The sequence below is a fragment of the Artemia sp. Qi Xiang Cuo genome, chromosome 18 (assembly GCF_049724085.1).
Source record: "Artemia sp. Qi Xiang Cuo chromosome 18, ASM4972408v1, whole genome shotgun sequence".
Lineage (NCBI taxonomy): Eukaryota > Metazoa > Arthropoda > Branchiopoda > Anostraca > Artemiidae > Artemia > Artemia sp. Qi Xiang Cuo.
Genome location: NC_142811.1, coordinates 62,120,151 through 62,138,609, shown reverse-complemented (window position 1 = coordinate 62,138,609; position 18,459 = coordinate 62,120,151). Strand labels below are relative to the sequence as shown.

At 34.8% G+C, this 18,459-nt stretch overlaps 1 protein-coding gene across 3 annotated transcripts in view; it reads left to right on the top strand.

The window, feature by feature from the left end:
- The window catches only part of pot (zona pellucida domain protein papillote), a 117,096-nt gene that overhangs the window by 34,289 nt on the left and 64,348 nt on the right, over positions 1–18,459 (top strand). For 2 of the 3 annotated variants that reach the window (XM_089104415.1, XM_089104414.1), the window contains exon 2: positions 11,401–11,488. In XM_089104415.1, the coding sequence (XP_088960541.1) occupies positions 11,477–11,488 (12 nt within the window). In that variant the 5' untranslated portion in view covers positions 11,401–11,476. Of the gene's footprint in view, positions 1–4,440; positions 4,490–11,400; positions 11,489–18,459 lie in introns of those variants that run through there. The other variant, XM_089104416.1, reaches the window with a different exon arrangement.

Below are 18,459 nucleotides of genomic sequence, written 5' to 3'. Positions count from 1 at the left end.
AAGAGACACACATAGCCCAAAGAAACACAAACAGCCCAAAGAGACACAAACACCCCAAAGAGACAAACACAGAACAAAAAGACTCAAACATCCCAAAGAACCATAAACAGATCAAAAAGACTCACACACCCCAAAGAGACACACAGCCCAAAGAAACACACACAACCCAAAGAAACACAAACAGCCCAAAGAGAGTAACTGTGACAAACTAAACCACGACAAAGCACTACTCTCGTGGAACTCAAGCCCCATTTAACTCACCCCCCGTGCAACTGAACCCCCCATGTAACTAACATCAAAGTGAACTTTGAAAGATCAAGAGAATGTAACTGTGGCAAGCTAAACCACGACAAAGCACTACTCTCGTGGAACTCAAGCCCCATTTAACTCAACCCCCGTGCAACTGAACCCCCATGTAACTGAACCCCTGTATAACCGAAACCCCCGTGTAACTGTACCCCCTTTAACTGAACCCTCGTGCAACTCAACCCTCCATGCAACCCATCTCCCTCAAAACCCTTTTCAGCCATTTATTTTTAAATTGACAATACTTTTCAAACGTTGCTTGTTTATTATACAGACCACATCTGAGAGGTAAAGCTAGGTCAAGTCAAAATGTCATTCTATCATTATTTTTCAATTAAGTTATTGAATATCTTCTACCAATGTCTCTTGTAGGTGTCAAATCTATTAAGTATATGAGCATATTCTTTCTATTGTTGATGCAAGCATCCTATTCCTCATTCTTTAATTACCCGTGAGGCATTCTTAACGAACGCAATACCTTTACGCAAATACGTTTTCGCAAAAAATTCGCAAACAGCGTCATTTTTACGTCACATTTTTCAACTGAAGACCATTCTAATTAGAGCATCCACGCCCTTATTCTTTAAATACCAGTTACGCTTTCTTAAAAAAAGTACTAACTTCATTCAACAAACTTTTCGAACACAAAAAGCGAATGCAGTTATTTTTAAGTCACAATTTTCAACTTAAAACCATTCTAATTATAGCATCCCATTCCTCATACTTTAATTACCCGTTACACTTTCTTAGCCATCGGAAGTTTAATCTACGTAAATTAAGTTATAGACAATACTGGTTTAGAAAACTGGAATAAAATAATTGATACAGTTTCAATGGCACACTACCTTTGAATAGGCAATGTGATTATACCCACCTAACAAGATTGTACCTACCAAACCAGATTATACCCACCAGAAACCTGTTTGGTACGGGGGCGTACGCAAAATCCATAGATAGTTACTACTTGCGTCATTGACACTTTTCTGAAAACTATATGCGTCTTGAAAAATGTTGGAAAGTATTGACTACATGATATTGAACATTTGGTGCATAGAGATAAAAATTGTAAAAAGATTAATCAGTTCCAGGATTTGTTGTGCTATAACTTTATTTTTATGTTCAATGCTGTAAGAACTGGAAAAGAAAGTATTTGTAATATAATCCGTTTTTAGTTAAGCGCCAATGACGCAGTAGGCTTTTGGTTTTTATTTACAGTTAGGAAAGGAGGCAGTATCCAGTCCCTTGCTTGTAGGGAAAATATATTCGTCTTTAGCAACTTTAAAAAGTGCTAATAAATTAAACTGAATATTTGATGCATAATGATATTAATTGCTGAAAGCTCATCAGTTCAAAATGTTACTATAATTTTAAAGTTTATTTTCAGAGATAAGTACAAAAGAAAATATTTGTCACAAAATTGGTTTTCAGTAAAGCCCCAATGACGCAGTAGGTTTTAAACTTTTACAGTGAGAGAAGGAGGTCATACCCAAACTCTTGTTTGTGGTGATTTTTGTTTGTTTCAAGCTTAATTTGCATATTCAATTTAAGTTTCACTTGTTTTAAGATTTATTTATTAATTTAAATTAATATCTATTGTATGTTTGTCTTCATTGATTGTTGATTTAATTTCTGTTCGTTTTAAGTTTCATTTGTACTTCAATAGGAAAATATGTTTTTCGTCTTAAGCTTGATTTTCATATTCAATCTATGCATTATTCGCTTTAAGATCTATTTATTCATTTATATTATTATTTTTTGTATGTTTTTCCTATGATTGTTTATTTAATTTATGTTCGTTTTGGGTTTTATTTATTCTTTAATATTAATTTCTGATCATTTTTGTATATAATTTTAAAATGCACTTGTATCTGCTGAGCTTAATCTTAAAATGGCCTTTACTTTTCTTTGAAAACTTATTTTTTCGGAAAGTTTTTTTTTAATTAATTATATCAAATGGTCTTAGGCATCTCCAAAGTGTAAAAATATTACTGGTGTGAAAGGGACGACCTGTGCTATAGACTATGTATAATTGTCAAAAAATTTCAAATATAAACTTTTCCTGGTGTTATTCATGATTAATCCATAAACTGCGTAACTCCGAAATCACGTTTGTGATTTAGTCTTAAATTGTATAATTTTAACTAATTTTTAAGTAGGGAAACGTAGCTGCTTTCTTGTGCTATAATATAGACTAGGCTATATGGTGACAAGCCGGCAGCTGTAATTTGTACCATATGGACACGATACTTAAATCATTGGATTTACTAGGATCAAACTATCTATTCACCGAGTTAGGTTATAGAGTTAGGTTATAGAGTTAGGTTATAGAGTTAGGTTATAGAGTTAGGTTATAGAGTTAGGTTATAGAGTTAGGTTATAGAGTTAGGTTATAGAGTTAGGTTATAGAGTTAGGTTATAGAGTTAGGTTATAGAGTTAGGTTAGAGGTATTATAAAATTTAGACTTTTTCTTGGAGAAGAGTCTATAATAAGGAAAAATAAGAAAATTGTCAGGTTCTATTAACGGATATTCAACTAAAATTCATTTCAAAATATAGTTCTGTAGTTGAATAGAGCTGGATTTCAGCTATCAAACGATGCCAAAATTATTATCTTTTCTTGGTATATTAAAATCGTAAGGGAGCAGAAAAATAGCACGGCAATAAAAACAACACAGGGAAAATACACGTTAAGTGCACGCAAAAGCATGGTCTTTATATTCCTCCCATTGCACTGCACTGCGTTTACTAAATTGCTTTTTTTAAATGACGAGTGAGCCAATTTTTTGACATTCATGTCTCAAAATATATAATACGGTTTTTGCAAAGTGAAGGTTTTGGATTTTATATTCTTTGATGTTGACCAGAATCAGTGACCATATATGGTGCATGGAAACCAGTTTCATAAAAAGAAAAAACCCAACTGATAACCAGACATAGCACTTCTATTGTAATCATTTTTTTTTTTTTTTTTTTTTTTTTTTTTTTTTTTTTTGGAAGGACTGTACACTAATGTTGGACAGCCTGCTATGCCATGTCATAGAAAGATATAATATTTTAATGGTGGAATTTGATGTGCTGAGTCTACTTAATATATATCGATTGTTTTAATTACTTGCATTTTGATTATGCTTTTGTACTATTATATATGAACAACCTTTGACCATTCTTGCAGGTAGTAGAATTTTTTTTCTTGATGGGCTGATAACAATAAAAAAAGTTACTGATGATTTGAATATAAATCACCCAGAAAGTCAGTAAAATTCAGCATTTCGAGGAGATGGACCTAAGTCCCTCTTTCCCCAAACGTTCCTGCCTTTGGTACTTGCGTATTATTCAGAGCACACTTAAGAAGTAAAGTTAGGTTAATCATATTGAAATATATTAAAATCTGATGAAAATATAATACTTTAGTTACAAAATTATGGAAACTTCAGAAAGCAGGTCGCCCTTAACGCATTATATTAAATACGTAGCCAACTATATATACTAAATATTTAATTAAAATATACCTGCATCATAATTTTTCTCATGAAGACTTAGCTAATTATAACCGATTGCAGACAGGCAAACCGGTTTTTCTCAGATCAAACAGAGCATACTTCTTGAGTGTATTCTGGATAATACACAAGTACCCTGACTTTTCGTTCTCCTTTCTCCTTTGCCGAATCAGATAGGCCCTTCGGTTGTTTTATAAAGATTTGTACTTAAATATTCCGCCATAGAAATAATCAAATAATCTTTTGATGAAAAATTACAATTGTCTTAACAATTTTGATGAATTAACAATATTCATCTTGAAAATTAGTAGAACCCTATGCTTGTGACGATTTTCATTCAAAGAGTCCCCTGTGTTAAGATGACAATGCATGAGAACTTAAAAAACTTGGTTTACCTTTTTCTGACTTGGAGTTTTTTAATAAATTTTTATCTTAGTAACCCGTCTAGCTGTCATTTTTTCAGACATATTTGTACCATCAAAACCCCTTGACTTTCAGCAAAAAGAAATTCCCACATTAATCTTGGAATTCTATTGATTCGATGTTTTTCCCAGGTGTAAGATTCCCCCTAGTATTATTCTCATTCATGAGCAAATCTACCTTTAGAAATACGTTATATAGTGAGGGAACAGGTGGAATGCCTTAGTATGAATTTGGTTGTTATCAAGAATGTAGCTGTGGAACAGGTAGTAGTTCTATCCATTCTTACATTTTACTTCGTTTTTTTTTTACAGTTATGGGTATGTGATGGTAATTTTCAAACCATAGCTTTTCCTTTTCTTAAATATTAGATAATTTAGAAAGAAAAAAAGGATTCACCCCCCCGCATAACTCAAAATATTGAGTAATGCAAAATACTTTACCTGTGTCATCGTAATTAAACAAAAGTCGCATGTGCAGATATTTAAGATTATGCGTACTCCCACTCCTTTTGACATCTTAGTTAAACATTTAGTGATTTTTTTTAATTACTAGTTTTAATGTAAAGTCACAACTAAGTAGCCTACTGTGAAACATTCTTCTCTTTCTGTTATTAAATAAAAAAAACAAGTTTTTTAAACTGAAAGTAAGGAGCGACATTAAAACTTAAAACGAACAGAAATTATTCCGTATATGAAAGGGGCTGTCCCCTCCTCAACGCCTCGCTCTTTACGCTAAAGTTTTTTATTGTTTTAAAAAATAAAGTTGTGAGACAGAGTCAAACTTTAGCGTAAAGAGCGAGGCGTTGAGGAGGGGACAGCCCCCTTCATATACGGAATAATTTCTGTTCGTTTTAAGTTTTAATGTCGCTCCTTACTTTCAGTTTAAAAAACTTGTTTTTTTTATTTAATGTTTGAACGTTTTTGAATTAATGCAGGTTTTGATTTTGGCTCACCGTACATGAATAATTAAAACAAAATTTGCATATTATATTTGGTTAAATGGCTTTCTCGAAACTTGTTTAATTTTATTTACGAACGTTTTTATTAGTAATAAATATACGTAACTTAGAATTAACTTACGTAACGAACTTCTATATTCATAAATTTTTAACACGTATATTAGGGGGTTCGCCCCCTAGTCAATACCCTGCTCTTTAAACTATAGTTCGAATTTTTTTTTCCAGTTCTTTAAAAATGACCTCTTAATCACAATCAGTTGATCAGTTGAAAAACTTGTTTTTTTTTATTTAATTCCTGATCTTTCTCTTTAATAATGCTGGGAAATCTGGCGCCCCCGTCATAGCAATGTCCCTTCCCCCATGAAAACTTCCATCATGGAAAGATCCTTCCATATAGCCCCCGATCCTCTCCGGCCCCCCCCTACAAGAAAAAATCTCCACGGAACAAGTCTGTATCAAAAAGTTAGTGGTAACGAACTGTAAGTAATGAGCGACCCCGGCGCAAAGATAACCAAAACTCTATAAAACGGGTTTTTGATGCCAATAGATATATCAAAAGAATCAGATTTCAATGCTGATTTCAAATATATAATTTTCATCAAGTTTAGTCCTACCTATCAAAAGTTACGCGCCTGAGAAAATTTGGCTGATTTTCGAAGAAAGAGGAAAAGACCCTCTAAAAATTATAGAATATTAAATGAAATTAACCCCATCAGATTCCGCGTATAAGAAACCCCGACGAGCCAGTTTTCAAGCTCATATATAAAAAAATTGGGAATTTTTCTTTTTTTTCCCGAATACAGACACCGGATGCGTGTTTATTTGTTTGTTTGTTTTTTTTTTTTTTTTTTTTTTCCCAGGGAGGTTCGGTTCGCAAAAGGGGTCCTTTTAAAACGGGGGAATGGTCGTTTGGACGGGTTAAGAATTTTATAGGGATATGTTAAATTGACCAAAAAAAATGGCTTGTCACTAGGCCCCCACCCACGCTCATGTTTTTCCTAAAGTCACCTGATCAAAATTTTGAGATAGACATTTTGTTCAACATGGTCAAAAATATGATAAAAATGTCTTTTAGGATGACTTGATCCCCCAAAGTCCCCAGGGGGAGGGCTGAAAGTTATGAGCTTTACTCACTGTTAACATATAGTAGTGGTTAGTGGGAAGCAGACAGACTTTGTCAGAGGAGATTTGGTCTGGTAGGGGGGGGAAGGCGAGGGTTGGGGGCTATATGGAAGGATCTTTCCATGAAGGAAGTTTTCATGGGGGAAGGGAACTTGCCATGAAGGGGGCACCGGACTTGCCAGCATTATTTATTGGTTATTGGGACGTATACAACCATTTTCCGGACGGATTTTTTCTGGAGGGGGGGGGGCGCGAGGAGGGGAGGACTCTGGAGAATATTTCCGTGGAGGATGTTTCTTTGGGGTAAGGGACATTTCTATGAAGGGGGCGCCGGATTTCCAAGCATTATTTAAGAAACGATGAGAAGATAAATAAAAAAAACAAGTTTTTTCAACTGAAATGTAAGAAGGAATATTAGAACTTAAAACAAACAAAAATTATAACGTATATGAGGGGGTTCTCCCCCAAGTCAATACCTTGCTCTTTTCGCAACAGTTTTTGTTTAGTGCTTTCAAAAGAGCTATCTATTCTAATTAAATGGCCTTTGTGATTCAGGGGCTTGTGAATCAAAATTTTTTTTAACTTTTAACGTAAAGAGCGTGGTATTGACTAAGAGTAGAACCCCTTCATATAAGTAATAACATAAACGTAATAAAAAAAAACAATAAAAAAACAAGCGATACGGCTCAATAGTAATCGAAACTTTTAAAAACGAAATTTTGATGTCAATAAATGTATCAAAAGAATGTGTTTATAATGCTGATCCTAAATATATAAATTTTATTAGGTTTAGTATTACTCATCAAAGGCTACGAGCCTGAGAAAATTTACAAGGTTTTTTAAAGAGGGGGAAACGTCCCCTACAAGTGAAAGAATTTTAATGAAAATCAGACGGTCAGATTCAGCGTATCAGAAAACCCTATTACATAGGTTTCAAGCTCATATCTGCAAAAATCTGCAACTTTGTATTTTTTGCCAGAAGAAAAATATACGAATATAGAAGTTAGTTACGTAAGTTAATTTGTAAAGACATCCATTTAGCAAAAGAAAAGTAAAATTTTTATGCAAATAAAAGCTGCATTAACTAAAAAACGATCAGAAATTAAATAAAAAAAACAAGTTTTTTAAACTGAAAGTAAGGAGCGACATTAAAACTTAAAACGAACAGAAATTATTCCGTATATGAACGGGGCTGTTCCCTCCTCAACGCCACGCTCTTTACGCTAAAGTTTGACTCTGTCTCACAACTTTATTTTTTAAAACAATAAAAAACTTTAGCGTAAAGAGCGAGGCGTTGAGGAGGGGACAGCCCTTTCATATACGGAATAATTTCTGTTCGTTTTAAGTTTTAATGTCGCTCCTTACTTTCAGTTTAAAAAACTTGTTTTTTTTATTTAATACTTCCCAATAACCAATACTATATGTTAACTTTGAGTAAAGTTCATAACTTTCAGCCCTCCCCCTGGGGACTTTGGGGGATCAAGTCATCCTAAAAGACATTTTTATCATATTTTCGACCATGCTGAACCAAATGGCTATCTCAAAATTTTGATCGGGTGACTTTGGGAAAAAAATGAGAGTGAGAGGGGGCCTAATTGCCCTCCATTTTTTTTGGTCACTTAAAAATAGCACTAAAACTTTTAATTTCCGTTCCAATGAGCCCTCCCACAATGTTCTAGAACCACTGGGTCGATACAATCACCCCTGGGGAAAAACCAAAAAAAAAAAAAAAAAACAAACAAACAAATAAACACGCATCCGTGATCTTTCTTCTGGCAAAAAATGGAAAATTCCACATTTTTGTAGATAAGAGCTTGAAACCTCTACAGTAGGGTTCTCTGATACGCTGAATATGATGGTGTGATTTTCATTAAGGTTCTATAACTGTTAGGGGGTCTTTCCCCCTTTTTTCGAAAATCAGCCAAATTTTCTCAGGCACGTAACTGTTTGATGGGTAAGATTAAACTTAAAGAAACTTATATATTTGAAATCAGAATTAAAATCTGATTCTGTTGATTTATATATTTGTATAAAAATCCCGTTTTTTAGAGTTTCGGTTACCATTGAGCCGGGTCGCTCCTTACTTACAGTTCGTTACCACGAACTGTTTGAAAGTACCGAGAACATCAAAATAAAATATGTTTTGCCCCTAAACTCGTGCATGAAAACCAGGGCCGTATCCAGGATTTTTGTTCAGGGGGGGTTTTACTAATTTTTGACTTTTTTTTTGGGGGGGGGGTTACTAATTTTTTACTCAGTTTTCGACTAATTTTACTGATTTTTACCTAGGTTTTACTAATTTTCGACTTATTTTCGAGTCGGTCAAAAATTTCGGGGGGGGGGTTCAAACCGGGTACCCCCCCCCAGGATACGGCCTTGATGAAAACTGCGATTTGCTAAGATTTTCTTTTTTTAAGACTATGAAGTTTTTGGAGCAGTGCCATATTTTCTGCAGTGTTATCATGTTCAGCCATAAAAACAAATTAGAAACATTATCCATTGATTCCCTAAGTATATTTACACTTTCAAAGGGGAGTTATATTTTCTTATGCGGCATGACAGCATTACATATGCTGTATGCTGCGTGACGCATGTGCTGTATGACCTGACATCATTTGTTTTTAGGTCTTTTTGCTGATTTTTATCTCATATTTCCCTTTTATATAAATATCCAGAATTTTTCCTTTCTTACGGAATAGGACAATTTTACGGTACTTGTGCACTAAATGGTACACACGAAAGAAGTCAAGTTTGGTTAATGCTAATCAAAAAAATGGGATGAATATATAATAGTTTTAAAAAAAATGTGGGCAATATATTTGCACATTTTTTTTGGAAGGGGGGGGGGGTAAAGCATAGCATATATTAAATACGTAACCTAACCTAACCTTTTTCCTCCCCTAAACCCCCAAAAAACAATAGTTTAAATATTGTAAACGCAATGAAAACCACGCTTTGCATTCCATTTCTCTATTGCAAATACCTGTTAGCGGATTTCGTGTCTGGTGGTTTCATTGATACAGTCTATAGCGGTGTGTACCAATTACTGCACAAGTACCAATTTTACTCTTTGGCTGGAGAAGGTCCACATTAATGCAAGCTTGTTTCTGATTGGTGGATTTACCAGTAACAAATCAAATACCACTTAAAATTCCTTAGTTAAGTAGGTTATGTTACAGGTTCAGGGGTGGATCCAGGGGGCGGGGAGAATCTCGCCCCTCAAGATTTTTTTTTGGCGGCCTCGTTCCGTTTTTTAAATAAACTTGTCAATTGGGTCAATAATGGCGCAACTGTCTCACCCCCCCCCCCTAGAGACGCGAAAATGCTATACAGCGAGTTATGTCGGCGCTGAGGAATCGCTTATAGTTTAATGCGTATTGTGTCATTTCAGCTATGGAGTTTATTTAATCAGCCAATTCTTTTTTTCAGTTAGACCTAATAAAAAATTATCTGGATATTATTGTTGAAGTAGCCTGCTTGATTGATTTTAGTCACTTTTTTTGCAAAGATTTTGCAGTGATAATGTAAAATTATCGTGCTTGATTCATTCTTGATTTTATCTCTTCATAATCATTTTCCCCTAAAATCAAAAATTGAGGTCACAACATTGCAAAATAATCTTGACCATTTAATGATAATTTTATTTAGGAGCTAAGTTTTCTCCATCACCAAACTAGGTGCTTAGGTATGAATTTATTTTTGATTTTGCTATATGGGTTTGTTTAATTAGAAAAAAAACGTGAAATGCGGGTGAAATTACATAAGAAATATAATTATGAGAAATATAATATAATTATGTTTTTATGAAAATATAATTATATAATTACTGGGTAATTGAGAAATCAAGGAAAATTCCAAGGGGTTGGGATCAAGAGCCCCTACACCTTTTTTTTACGGCGGTTACTCAATAATAGATTACGAAGTGTATACTCAAAATAATTACTGCAACATAATCACAGCTACCAATGTATGTAGTGGTGTCAATATACAAAAATTAGAGAGGGAAATGTATTTTTCAAAATCTAGGGAGGGGGTGGTAATTTTTGTTATTTTTTCACTAAAAATATTCAAAAATATATTCTAAATAAAAAATACTAAAAAAAGACTTTTTTTAATTAGGGAAACAAAACTATCTATTGTAAAAATGCCTCCCACCAATTTCGCCCTTCCAGTTGACGCTATTGAACGTGTCTTCTTTCAGTTTACTTTTTTTTTCAATTTCTTACGCATTAAAAAAAAAAATAAAAAAAAATAACAAGGTTTTTTGATTAATAATAAAGAGTAGATTTAAAACTTAAATGAGAAGAAACCGGCTTATATAAGATGTCAAACCTTAAATGAGCAGAAATAGCATGAATAAAGAAATGTAGATTAAAACAAACAGAAATGAAACAATCAAGGAAGTCCATCTAAAAATGAACAAAAACGTTCAATCTAAAAACAAACCAAAATGTTCAGTCAAAAAACGAACAGAAAATTACACACATAACGGTGATGAAAATCCGTATCACTCAAAAAGTGATGCAAAAGCGAACCTCAAAAGGGTAGTATCAAATTCGCAGACCAAAGGGTTTCACTTTGGGCACTTCAGTCTTACATTTGACAATCTGAATCAATCGAAATCAGAGACTTGAAAATCTCTTAATTGCCCTGATATCAGCAAGGTGTAAAACTCTCAATCTTTTTCTTGCTATATCTGAGCCATGTATTCTGTATGATATATTTACATAGTTTTGGAGCCTTACCCCTCATCATGTGCTTATCATGCCTCCCTCAGCCCTCAGACATATTTTTGGGGCCTTTCAGAAGCTCTGGCTATCCAGTCATCTTCGCCCTTAAGACAATAGAACTTATAATTTTCGATTGAATAAGCCCTCCCTAGATTGAAGGAACCTCTGTTGGAAGAACAGAGCAAAAAAACATAATGTATGAAGAGGATATAACGGTCTTCACAAAAATTAGGCTAATGCATAAACTTGAATGGCCCGATTAACAGAACACAAATGTTCTGATTTTTCATTTAAACATATACTTTTGCTAATGCTTGTTTTCTTGTTTATCGATCATTTTATTTAATAGCTATTTGTTTTTTAGGATTTCAATGGAATTTCGGGGATTCCATCCTCCAATTCAACTTTAAAGACTTTAATGTGTTGAGGCAGCATCAGCAATGTTCTTTAAGGTAAGTTACCCCTTGCCCTTTCACTTCTAAAATTTATATCATTTTGTCTTGAGTTTTAGTTTAAATTTGCTGAATTTTTAAATAAGTTCTTTTTTTAATCCAGTCTTTAATTTTTTTTTATGTTCCAGTGGTATCCAGCAAGGGCGGATCCAGTATTTTTTTAGAGTGGGGGTCAAAATAGGTTGATCCGATAAGCTTGCGTTAGGAGCAAGTTCAATTAACGCAAACTTGCGTTAATTAAGTAAATTACACTACTTCAGACAACATTAGGGGGGTGGGTAAGCCCCCTCTGGATCTGCCACTGGTATCCAGTGTCTTAGGTTAATTCTTTTAAATAATGTTTTTCAACATTTCAAACTACAAGAGTAAAATGATTCTAATAAAAGAGGACTAGCTTCCCCTTCCCCTGTGAATACCCTTTATGTTACTGGGTAAGGTAGAGGATATGGCATCAGACTTGAAAGTCTATACCCACTGTGCTAAGCTCTGTTTCATCACCTTTCAGCCAGGAAGCGCGATGGGGAGCGGGGATAGCCAGCCATCTTGTGCCTTTGCATACCTTTTCTGTTTACCTTCCCAAGATTACGTAACCCTTTATTCAAAATGAAAAGCACAAAACATAATAAGCCGTCACCTACTCTGCCACATGGTATAAATCTTAATGCACCACTTTTACAGTCGCGTGTGGCAAAACTTCCGCCACACTGCATCTTGTTTGCCACGCATGAATAATTTCGCTTCATTTGTGGCGTACACTGAACTGTGTCTACGAATTTTATAACGGGTGACCCCTCGAAGATTAACATTATTTCAATACCCAAAAAAAACTAATGAGACATGATTTCTCCCAGCAATAAAAGCTATCCCGTTATTCTAAACCACTAGTACTTTCGCTAAATTGCACTTGTATATAATTGCAAAATCAGTATTGAGAACCTCTTTATTTGAAACTGGTATATGATGTTAATTCCTGTCTTCATGTCATGACTCCTCGCCCGGTTTCGATGATGAGGATGACAATGAGTTGGATGACCTTCATCATGCTTTTTGTAGCACCATAAATGTATATCTGATTATTAATTAGAAGGTCAAAGCGCTCTGTAGCTCATATACTACGTGATTCGATGGAGGATTTCGGTAATTAAAATGCACCCCAATTATGTTTTTACACGGAAGATAGACTTTCTGTAGACTGATGTACATGGGAAAGGTTCAGCTAAGTAGCCTAGTAGGCTAAGGTGGTATGTCAGGGACGCACGAAGTTGGGGGAGGGGTCATTAGTCATGCATATGATGCATAAACTGCAATATGCGTTTCGGTACAGGTGCATTATATCTAACCCACCGCTATACACGAAATAAGTCAAGTTTGGTTAATAGTAATGAAATAAAATAAAATAGGACGAATATATAATAGTTTAGAAAGAAATTTGGGTTATATATTTGCACATTAGGGGGGGGGGCAAGCATAGCATATATTAAGTATGTAACCTAACCTAGGTACCTCCCCCCCCCCTAAACCCCAAAAGCAACAGTTTAAATATTGTAAACGCAATGAGAAATCACGCTTTGAAATCAATTTAGATAGCAAATACCCGTTTGACGGGTCTCCTTGTCTGGTTTCCTTGTACAGTCTATAGCACTGGGTTAGATATAATGCACCAGTACCAGCGTTTCTTAAAGCAAATAGCAAGGGGGTGGTTCTTCTCGGGCTCAGCCTCTGAGGGGGTGCCAAACTGAGGTTTTGTTCGTCTATACTATCATGTGCTTATATTGAAGTAGTGATGGGGGGGATTAGTATTGTCCTGAGGTACTAAGAGCCATAGCTACGCCTCTGCTCACAAACGGTTTCCAATGAAACCAACTTGGTGGACATTTAGACACCTTTTGCGGGGTGTATACTTAATATGTTTTAGATACATTTTACTAGTTTAGTTATACTTTTATTTCATTATGAGTCTCAGATTTGTAATCAACAAGTATGAGTTCTTCGAGACAAACTGTAGTGGAAAATGGAGATCCTTTATGAAACGTGCATGCTGTTTGTTTTTTATTTTGCGTTTTTTTTGTTTTTTTTTTTACGAAGCTCACATCGTTGTTTCTGGTCTTATATGTCTGCAATTGGTGACTACAAGAACCCTTAAATACGAACTTTGGCGAGAATCAAGCCTTAATTATGAGAAATGTACGTTTGATATTTTGCATTCGAACTTGTATATGTTAATATTAGCCTCAGATACATAATCAGCCTAGCTCAGAAATCTTGTATTCAATTTGCGATTAAAAGAAAAGAAGCAAATTACTCAAAAAATATGCTTCATACTCTATTTTAAGGTGCTCAAATTGCCCTTTTATCGCCCACCAAATTGCCCTTCAGCCTCATATTTGGAACTGATATCTTCATAAGCTCTTCAATGCCATCTTTTAGTGAACTTATGCTTTCTAGAAAATGTACGTTCTGCCGGGCTTGGGACGCTTTGGCAACGCCGTGTCTCTTCTTGGTGCGAATCCGTGGCACAATTATGTCACGTGGTATGGTGGCAGGGGCTACCTGATTTGTAGGTTTTCGATTGTTAGTGAGCCCTCTCTTTCCAATGCCTATAAAATCATTTTTTAACTTTTAAGATCCTGTTTCCTGGCAACACAATTAGACAAAGAAGTTGGGGAAAATTTCCCCCAATCTGTTAGGTACTAACAATGAATTTTTAAGTTGAATTATTATCCAAATTTAAATGAAGTGCCCAATCTATTATTAATCTATGGTAATTAATATTTAATCAATTGTACGTATATAGATTTAAGGTTTTTCGTAGGGAGGGGAATTTGAACAAGTTTCTTTTTTGCAAGTAAAGCTATTTTTGAATGTAACAAAATTCAACTTTTCTTTTCAAATTTTTGTTTTTCTGGGGCCAATGACAAACACTCATTGTGACAGCCCTGTGGTCACAAGTTGCGTACAGCCTACACAGAATACGTTCACAACCTGTAATGGATATTACCTTTATTCGCCCGCAAATGTTGTTATTTTTGTCAATGACAAAATTAAAACACTTTTTTTTTCTTTGGACGTGATTGGAGTGTGCATACAAATTCAGCACCTCAGAAAATGTCTTTGAAAAAAGTCTTAGAAAAGGCCGTTGAGGGCACAAACACTTAAGTAAGGGGAGGGACAAGATTGCTGCTTGATATTTCAGCAGCAGATAAAATTATCAACGAAAATACCAAGTGGGAGCATTTCCCATATTCCCCTTTTGGGACATTTTATTTATTTTTTTTTTTTTTTTACTATGTACTTAATAATGGCCTTAGCATCAAAGTAAGGAATTTAGGCTAGGCTTCGTGAGCTCACCTCGTTATTGGTTAAACTCTAATTAGCATCGATTAATTAACAACAAAGTAGGTGTTTGAGTATTACTTAAAATTGAAGTTTAATTTAAGTTGAATAATCTATTAATTGATTAATAACACATTAAGCAGCTGGGTAGGCCTTTTAGTTTGAAACGTAAAAAAAATTTTCAGCTTTTAAGGTGATACGGTACCTGGAAAATTATTTTACGACACAGTCATAAAAGCTGCCCAATTTGGTTTAGTTAAATTAACCCCTTCCTTTCTTGTATGAAGCAGCAAAATTTATGTTCAAATACATAGATCTTTTGGATACAAGTTATGTATTCAAGAGAACTACAACAGAATACCTTCCTTGGCATTAAGAAATTAAAGAAACTTTAAAATACCAAGGTCATCAAAATAAAATACCTTTTGTCAACTGGACTGTCTATTCATGCGTAAAAAACTCAATTTTCTAAGATTTTGTTTGTGCTGTTTCGAAATTACGAAGTTATTAGGGCGACAACAAATTTTGTCAGTGTTGCCGCGCTGAACTGTGAAAATAAATGACCAAAAACTAATCAGCTGAGTTTGACAACTCTCCTGTTTTGGATAAAACTATTGGGAATAAACTTTCAGGCTGTTTATTCCCAATGACAACAAATACTTTAGAGGTACACCATTTTAAGCTATTTGTTGCTATATTTTTTAACTAAATTTTTGCTTTTTTTTACCATTGTTTCAATTTTTAAATTTGGGTGCTCTCTACTACCAAAAACTATACAACTACATGTAGAGGTCTTTTTAATTAAAAATTGGATTATTGATTATTCCTAGTTTGTGAGATATATCTGGTTATGTCAGTTTCCAGTTCACCAATTCAAATAGTCAGATTGCATTTTCTCTGTCTTTGGTACATGAAACTCTTACTTTAAACTTTGGCTACTACGGTCAATACTACAAAATTGGATCGAATTCCGTACTAATTGCTTTCAATTCACACGACGGAAATGTTTCATAGAAGCAAGGTTGCATCTAGAGACTGTTGGGATGTCATAATGTGAAAAAATCTTTAGCATTGCTTTGTATGTGTCAGGGAATTCAGTCTTAAGAGATTTTTTAGAGGGCCTAGAAAGGGCGTATCCATGATTTTTCAAGGTGGGGGGTACAATAAGCAACTTCAAAAAAGCACATAAAAAATGTGCTATATGCATTTTTATTAGGTTTTTACGAGCCGGACCTTTTTTTTGGTAGGTGGGGTCCCTTGGATACGTGCGTGTGGCAGAGCCTCGTTACTTCCAGGTATTCTGAAATCTGAAACTTCCTGCGTAGTTGAGCAATTAGATCTTTGTCAACAAAGCGGTAATGATAAACAGAAGATTATTTGGTGTTTTTCTATTTCTGACTAGTGCTCGAATGCGATATATGTTGAAAGTCATTCCAGGAGGCATCCACTTTCAGAATTTACGTACCCCTGGTGGCGCCTGACAAGTCGGGCGGAAGTGTTCTAAGCTTGGCAGAGGCGGTCTTAGGGGGAAAGATGGAGTACTTGCCCTTGGGGCATAAATTGGAGAGGCTAAAAATTTCCAAATAAATAATCTAACATATATAATCATTTTGTAATTTATGATTTTTTTTTATTAAAATAAAATAGAGGCGAGTTTGCATTTAGTATAAGCAGATTGAATCCGGAATAATCATTTGTCTATATCTTTTCCCATGTAAAGTAAGAAAAGTCAGATGTAAATAAATGAATAATTTTGTTAATAAATGAAAATTGTCTTTAAATTCGACCTGTTAATGTTCGGGAAACAGGAGGGTGCTAATCAAGATTTGACCCCGAGTGCAAGAGGCCAGAACCTCCACTGACGTATGGTGGAAACTTTGCCAAGCGTGGCGGCAATTGTGCAAAGAAAGACGAAAACTGTGTGGTAAACGTGACGTTCTGAGATGTACCTTAGGTGTAAGGAGTAGACAACCCTTCGATTTTACTTATAATATTGCCACTTAATTTTTGGAAGCTTTTGTGTTATATTTCTAAAAAGTGCTCGAGTTCAAGTCTTGTAATCTTTTATGACCTCTGGTAGACCTATTGGCAGGATTGCCACTTCATTTAGGAAACCGATATCTTATTAGCAAAAATTACTGCAGAGCAAAAACCGTTTTTTTTGCATATGGTAGAAAATTGACCAAGAAATGCCCAGTAAAGGGAAAAAATTAGAAATTTTGCTTAAAATTTTTCTTCTTCCGAATTTACTAACTTGAATCAAAATTCTTGCTTTTCTCAGAATGTAATCGTGAGCCGCTAATTCGAAAAAAAAGTACTGCAAGTAGCCTAAAACAACCAGTGGTAACGCTGCTTGCTGGACTATTCATTGAGTCATTAGCCACCAATTTGACAATGCCAAGCCTAAATGAAAATATCCAAATTCGCCTTTTTTAACAAATCGTTTCTCACGAACATTCAACTCCAACGCCTTCTGTCATCTGTCTCTCCTTATTTAGTAATGCGGAAATTACCATGAGTAATTTAAGATTAATTAAATATCATCGTAAAATTTTGATCTGCTGTGTAAAAGACTTTGTCTGTTTATCTGTTTGGTTGTTTATGCATTCTTAAGCAAATAATAAGGAGTAAGTTGGGCTGAAACTGGGCACAAATAAACCTCTTTAGAAGGAAAGGAGCAAACAGGGTAGTTTGAAGGGGTAGTTTATACTGCACCTCGTCTAAAAGACTTATAACACGTGTCACTCTCTGACGGGAAAATTATAAAATGGGATTGGAGGATGGTGGATAGGGTGGATAGAAGGTGTATGGGGATGAGACGATTCAGCTCAGATATCTGTTTTCTATTATCTATTGTGAACATAATTTGTCGTGTCAAAATATTATCCCTAACCTGTGGTGCCAGGTTGGGCTATTTTCCACCAATTGGCCTATTTTTTTCAAGTTTGCAGGACAAGTGACAGAAAACCCGCGTGGCGGATTTTTGGGCTATGATGCTTCAAATTTTGCTTCTTTTGTGCTTGAATTTTCTTGAAACAAAAAAAGTCCAGTTTGTTAAGTCTCCCTAGTAATTTACCTTCTTTGGAGTCTTTGGGCATACTGTTATAATGTGTCTTGGGCTGCAGATGCCCCCTTCTTATTTGCAAACCTGGCTGCTAGATGTCGAAACGAATCTGAACTCTAAACAAAATTCAAATAATATTTAATGCACGTGAATTCGATAAATGTGTCTTCAATCTCACACTTTCTAAGGACATGGGAAGAACTACTGGCCTGTCTTCTAACACTTTATTTCGGTCCTTGTATTAGATTTAAGTAAAGGTTATCATTAGGGAGCTTTTAGTGAAAAATGCACTGGTACTGCCCAATGGAACCGGGCCCTACAGTAAGAATAAAACTGTTTAAATCATAAATCTATTTTGAGATGATTTTTGGGATAATTGACTTTGTCAGTTATTAAGGGTTTTTGGTAATGACAATTTCATTGATATACTTTTCATTTCGATCCGACGCCATTTCTTTAGAAATTTGTTATTGCGCTCCGTATTTAATTTGAAGTTTAACCTAAGTAATAGTTGCCATTCCTGAATCAGCATCGAATAGAAATTTTGGTGCTTGTGCATTATATCCAGCACACG